Source organism: Solanum tuberosum, unplaced genomic scaffold (genome assembly GCF_000226075.1).
Source record: "Solanum tuberosum cultivar DM 1-3 516 R44 unplaced genomic scaffold, SolTub_3.0 scf00136, whole genome shotgun sequence".
NCBI lineage: Eukaryota > Viridiplantae > Streptophyta > Magnoliopsida > Solanales > Solanaceae > Solanum > Solanum tuberosum.
This window is the reverse complement of record NW_006239061.1, coordinates 219,961-226,974: the sequence shown is the minus strand read 5'-3', so window position 1 is coordinate 226,974 and position 7,014 is coordinate 219,961. Positions and strand designations below refer to the sequence as shown.

Sequence of the window (7,014 nt, the reverse complement as noted above, 5' to 3'; positions counted from 1 at the left end):
AAACCACCCCCCCCCCCCCCCCTCCCCCCAAATATTTGGCAGATCGTTCACATTTTAGTCATAAAAAACATGTTAGATGATCAACTATCATTTACTTGACATTCTCTTCAAACATTCAAGTATTGCATAGGTACAACCTTAATTCTCTTCAACCTAAATCACTTTGATCTTAATCTTATAAGATGCGTGCTTCTCTGTACCTTTGCAGTCAACATGATATCTATTACCACGAAACCTTGTCAGTTTGAGCTGAAGAGAAGACTCAAGATTTCGTTTGAATATGGAGTCCTGGGCAACTGACTGTTCTAGTGGCCAGCGTAAAGCCTTTTGCGTTATATTTTTGAGTTGATAGCTCCCAATTTCTCTGGTATACCAAATGGTCAGGCCTACTAGCATTTTGCTAGGGCACTGAGCTTGTGTACATATGCTCTTTATGTTAATTTTCTTTTTCAGCTCTTTTTGTATTATTCTTTTTTCCCTGTGAACATTGTTGTAGTATTTATCTGATAGCACCTTCAAAAAATTTGGAATTTATTCTCTAATAGAATCCAAAGATAGAATGGCGTATTGACAAATGTCTTATGTTGTGATTTCATATTCCTGGGTTCTTGAATTATCTACTGAACTGCAGCTAGATTTCATGCATTTTGGGGATGAATTGTTTCTTTAATGTTCTTGCTATGAACTGGATAGTTTCTGTGGTGTGCATCACGAAGACGAAAGATATTTATGGTTCATTGACAAACCAGATGCTTTGCACTAATCTGAGATTCTTTAACAGACAACAATTTTCTGTTCAATGCTCTGATGCAATGGTTTATGTCCAATACGAAATCTATAATTTGTGGATAAACTACTATCTATAAAGGCAATGAATGGACACTGCATACATAACATACATCATCTATTGATTACACAAGGCACCAGGTTGAACTTAATATTCTTGCGTTGATCTAGTGGAAACAGCATATCAGAAGTCATTATTTTTGCACATCATGTTGCAGCATTATTGTAACTACTGGAGTACATAAAATGCAGGTCTTTCCAAAGAAAAGATTGGAATATATTTTATGGTTTGTTCAAGTTGTTGAAGGAGACTTCTTTAGCTATTTTGGCACCCCTTCCCTTGGCCATATAAAGTCCCACATGATGCATTAGCTCCTGCAAATCCCAAAAACACTGCATAAGTTGATCAAGATAACAACAATTTTGTTATTTGTTACTTATTAATTACCTGAGGATGTGGTGAAATATCTTTGGTGTTTCTTGCCATAGAGACAGGAAAATCAAAGGTGGCACATCCCTGAGAGTAAACTACTACATCCTCCAAAGGTTTGAGGAAACCGCGGTTCTTAGCTGATAATGTAGAGCAAACGAAGTCCAGCACACATATGTCCGTGCACACCCCTACCACCAACAACTTGGTTCAAGTAAACGAAAGAGTTAGTCAACATTCTTCAACCACGAAGTTGAAGAAGTTTTAGAGAATTAGCAAAAGAGATTGTACATACAAGTTGAACTTGGTTGTTCTTCACCCAATCAACAAATACATTAGAGCCATCCTCCTGAAAGGAACCAATATAGCCATCATAACAATCTTTGCGCCTGATTGTAACATTTGGTTCCTCCTCCACCCATCTTAGTGCTGCAATAATTTCTTCATCAGACAAAATCATCCAATAATCCGTTGTTGTTCCATTCAATAAAATTGGAATAATACAGATCCCCTAGGCAACGATGATCACAAATTTTCTAGTATGAAAGGTTTTGTCCATTTTTATTGCTAATATAGATATGTGTATATACTTAAAGATGAAAGTTATTGCAAAAAAATAGTAAAGTTTTTCACTATTTCCCGTGCGAATCTGTTTTCCACCACATCAGTGAATTAGTTAGGTGGGAAATTAGTAGGAAAATCTATCTTCTATAGATTCGCCATGGGAATAAAAACCATTATTTCTAACAGTGAAATTAGTACCAGGAACCAAGTTGGATTCATCAGTGCCAGTGATGCAGTGAGAAGGATAAGGGTATTCAAGTTTATCAGGATGATGTGAATCAAGAAAGGCAAGAACTGGCAATTTCTTGTCACAAAACACTCTAGCAAGCCTTGATGATTCATCAATCATTTCACTGATCTGCCTGTTAGGCTCTCTTGGTGCCTATAATTTACAAGAAAAAAATCAACTAATTGTAATTAATTAAGTAGTAAAACAGAGAACAAGTTCAATTTTAAGTACCAGATTTCCAGCACCAACAGTACAAAATCCATTGATTATGTCCACAAGAACAAGGCCAGCCTTAACATCTTCAGTGATGACTACTGATTCCTCCTCTATGGGAATTTCATTCTTCAAAAGATCTACTGTTTTTATTTCCATCTTTGTTCTTTCTTGCCTATTTTCTTATGGTAGTAGGTATGGGTGATTGAATGATTGTTGATATTTATAAGATGCTTTATTAGTCCAATTAATAATATGTTGATATTTTTTTGTAATCAAAGGAAAACTGACTATTCCACTCTGAGTAATAAGCCGACTTAAATTTTACTAACAGATAACTTCTGCTTTTGTATTTAAAGAAATATCTAAATTAGTGTCACTTAATGGTCGATGAACTAAATTTAAAAATTATAATTAGGGATTGTCTAATGGTTAATGAACTGAATTTGAAAATTATAATTCTTTAATATTAGATGATTTTTTTTTTATTCTTAATTTTGAATTTTGAATTTTAAGAGTGAAATTTCTTAATTTTGAAAGCAAGTTTGGATATATAGAGAATTTTTAAGAGATTTTTCTTAATTTGCTTGAAATCGAGTGATAAGAGGCACGTCATGTGAGACTTTTATTATTGATTAAAAGTTAATTTCATGCCCAATAAAGACGGTAATGGAGTATTAACTACTTCTTCATCCTTAATTAAGATTTCGAGTTCAAGTCTCATCAGATACGAAAACTCTTTGGAATGTCCTAGTACCCCAATGCAAGTGAATCCGTCCACTCAATTATTTATGCCTTGATTTATTTACATACTAAATATATAATGTTATATAATTAATAGGTGAGAGAAATAATATTACTGAGAGAAAATCAATTTGTAATTATCTATTACACCTTTTAAGAGATTTTTTAATTTATCACATGTCGTTCCATACCCCACCTTCACGCTACTCTCAAAATATCTTTTCCATAAATATAATAATTTATAATTGACAAGATAAATCTTTCCCTTGATAATCTCATAATTAGTTGATTTCTATTTTGATTATTTTATTATTCCCAAGATAAATATTGATTACTATTCAAATACTTTTTATTTAATAATGACTATTGGGGCCTTTAATTTTATTTTTTTAAAAAAAAATTTATCACCGTATTTTATAACATGCAATTTTCTCTCTCTTTAATCTATCTTTTTTGCTTTTCTTGATTTTTTTTTAATTTTAAATTTTGATATTGTTTTTTATTTTTTTTAGAATTAAGAATTCTTTATTTTGAAATTTTGATTTCGTTTTATATTTTAATTAATATGAAACTTGATTTTTTGAGGAAAAAAAAAATCATTTTACTAAAATTTTGAACTCGTTTTTGGTGTGTATTTCTATATCTAAGATACTATTTTGTGGGTGAAATAAGTATATTTAATTCTGAAATTTGTTGATATATATAGATAATATGAGATCATAAAATCATAAATAAGGAGTTTCTAAGTTTTAGCCTAAATATGATTTTAAAAAATCACACTTAAATACGGAATATAAATTGAAGAGAGAGGAAAATATAGAACTTGTATTAATTATTGCAGTTTAGACTTTTAATTACATGTTTTGATTTTTGGGTGATGTATATTTCTTTTGCTACAATTTCTGACAACAATATATAATATGCATTGTTTTACAGTCAGATTTATTCTTCCCAGATTTATACCCGTTGGATATCAATTTCATACATTTTTATTTTTTGTCTTTGTTCTAAAATTTCAAGTTGGATACCAAGTTTATATAAATTGAATATAACATTAACTTGTTTTAGATTGTCTAATTTGATTGAAATATCAGTTACATTTTGTTGTTGTTTTTTTTCATTTTCAAGTGGGATACCAAATAGATACCAATTGAATACAACATTAACTTGTTTAGGTTGTCTAATTTGGTTGAAAACTCAACTACATGTTGATTTTTCAATTTTCCAATGGAATATCAATTCAATACTAAATTTATACAAATTGGATACAATATTAACTAGTTTTACGTTGGCTATTTCAGTTGAAATCTCAATTATATGTTTTTTTTTTCAATTTTACCACTGGGACGTCAGTTGGATAACAAATGTATACCAATTTCATACTAAGATTTGAATTAATTTTTCCAGTTGATATCAATCGCATACCAACATTACTTATTTTTTTTAGTATACATTTGAAAAATACTGAATACACAAATGATTAACTAGCACACATAATAAATATTCTGAAATTATATTTCATTAACTCAAAGAAAAAAAAAATTATGTCTTTTTTCAGAAGGGTAATTTGAACATGTCTTCCTGTTGTGTTCCTCCCGACGACATGTACTACACGTAATCTTAGACCTCTTGAATTTCACATCAGCAAACCATTTACAACGTTCAAGTTGTGGTCTCCCTACAGTTCATTTTGAAGCAGACGACAATAATTTATGTTTTGACACTTTTTGAATTGTATATTTTTCTGTTTCATCATAAATTATTGTGTCAGTATTACATCATACAAAAGTACAAATAACTTATACATATGTTGTATCAGTATTCAAATTTCATACTATTTTTATGCATATAAAATTCATACAAAAGTAAAAATACATATGTTATTTTTAAACAATTTCATATGTTATTACAGAATACAAAAGTAAAAACACATATGTTATATCAGTATACAAATTTCATACAATTCTTATTCACACATTTTTCTTACCTATTTCATGCCAAAAGTTATCAATTATTCATACCAAGATCATGCCACTAGAATACCAAAATGATTTCAACTTAGAAATATTAGTTGTCATTTTTTTAATAAACAGTATACCAAATTCATTACATTATTATTCTCAAAATTCATTACAATATAATGCCAAAAAAATAAAATAATCCAATCAAACCAGAAATCGTACCAAAATACCTTATCGATTGTCATACATGCCTAGTAATATTAGTATACAAATTCCAAAGAAAAAATTATCTATTTTTTTAATCAGAAATATATCAAAAAAAATAAAATGAGTTAGACAAATAATGAACAAATTCAATGTTCATACCAAAATATAACTTTATACATTTAAAAAAAACCCGTCATAATTCAAATTATTATACACAACAAAAAATTTGAAATCAGTATACAAATTTCATACAATTATTATGCACACTTTTCATACCTATTTCATGCCATAAGTCGTCATTTTTCACAGCAAAATCATGCCACTATAATACCAAAATAATACCAATTCTAACTATTAATCGTCATTTATTAGACAAATAGTATACGAAATTCATTCAAATATAATTCTAAAATCATACCAACATGGTATAACCAATATACCAAATTCAAATAAATTTTATGTATTTTTTTAACCAGAAACATACAAAAAAATGAATGTTCAAACCAAAATCTATACCAATTTCAAACAAATTTTATGTAATTTCAAAAGTGAATATTCATACCAAAAACGCTATAATTAAACCTATTATACACAAACAAAATCTGAATTATTTTTTTTCAGAATCACTGTTCATAATTTTTTTTAACGTTTGGCTTGTATTACAATACAAATAAAAAATCACAAAGAATACTAACCTGAAGGATCCCATCTATCACCATGCTTTATTAATACTAATAAGAATCCGTCTATTACAAGACAATAAAGATTATTGAATAAAAACAAATATGAATTAGATGAGAGTGACAGTTTACAAAGAAAATATTGAGAAGAGAGAGAAACCTTCTAACAAAAAAAAAGAAATATGTTTGAACGAATTTTAACTGTTTTGAGCTAAATAAGGAAAACAAATATTCTTTTTTAAAAAAATTTAATTTTAACTGATTGAGTAAAAAAAGGAAAACAAATATTCCTATTTTGTTTTGAATCCCCTAAATTTATGACATTATTAATTATCCTTAATGTATTCAAATTAATGATAGTTTAATTGTTGTTTAAAGGTGTTTTCGTTCAGTACTTGTGGTTGCATTTAATGGGTTGTAGTTGCAAATACAATCTTAACTTCGTGTTTTTGGCTTGCTCGAGAGAGAGGTTTTAAAACCAAATTACTGAATCGATGGTCTGTGGGTATTGGGTTCTCATGAGTTCAGCTCGAGAGAGTGAACCCTAAACTCTTTTCAACACATTCAGCTCGGGAGAGTGAATGGACTAAAGTGAATGTTGTGCTTAATTGTTGCTTATTGGTGTTCGAGAGAAACCAATTTGATTCGGGGAAAATTGTTCGAGAGAAAGTTTAACCCCACTAAAGTCTAGTTTAATCACTGATTCACAGCTGTTCACTATTAATTGCAATTACCCGTTGTCTATCTTAGCTCATAATCCTATCACATTCCAAAAATTTCGTCTCCATAATTGTTATTTTCGTGTTATTCGTTGTTTTAGTTGATAATTGAAACCAACCCCCTCTGATATTTGACACTTATGTCACCTATAATTTAAACCATGGTTTTATTCGTAAATGTTTTTAGCTATGATTGACTTGAGCATATTCTTACTTGCCTATTGATTCTCAATTACGAACCACTCCCTTGGGACTTGACCCCAACTTACTAGTTGGGTTATATTACTACTTTACGATCGTTGGCGCTTAGTATTGGATGAAGTGTCCACATGATTCAACTTGATATACATGATTATATGAGATAACTTTGTTAGTAGAAGATAATAGATAATCCGTTGAATTAATTAAGATACACATAGATTGATCGAATATTATATACAATATTTTTAAAAAAAGGCAAAAATCATAAAAGCACTAGGGA

General features: G+C 29.4%; 2 protein-coding genes across 2 annotated transcripts in view; one reads left to right on the top strand and one right to left on the bottom strand.

Annotated features, from left to right (window-relative positions):
* Positions 1 to 588, top strand: part of LOC102589029 (protein EXECUTER 1, chloroplastic) — a 10,140-nt gene extending 9,552 nt beyond the window's left edge. Inside the window, exon 12 of the mRNA XM_006351661.2 lies at positions 209 to 588. The gene's annotated coding sequence lies outside the window, so the exon portion shown is untranslated. The remainder of the gene's footprint in view (positions 1 to 208) is intronic.
* Positions 589 to 861: 273 nt separating this feature from the next.
* LOC102588699 (nicotinamidase 1-like) lies at positions 862 to 2,431 on the bottom strand. The gene is made up of 5 exons (XM_006351660.2): positions 2,241 to 2,431; positions 1,979 to 2,162; positions 1,512 to 1,645; positions 1,235 to 1,420; positions 862 to 1,161 (listed from the first exon to the last, which is right to left on the bottom strand). Exons 1-5 carry the CDS (start codon positions 2,379 to 2,381, stop codon positions 1,069 to 1,071), a joined length of 738 nt encoding a protein of 245 aa, XP_006351722.1. The 5' UTR covers positions 2,382 to 2,431; the 3' UTR covers positions 862 to 1,068.
* Between the last annotated feature and the right edge of the window lie 4,583 nt (positions 2,432 to 7,014).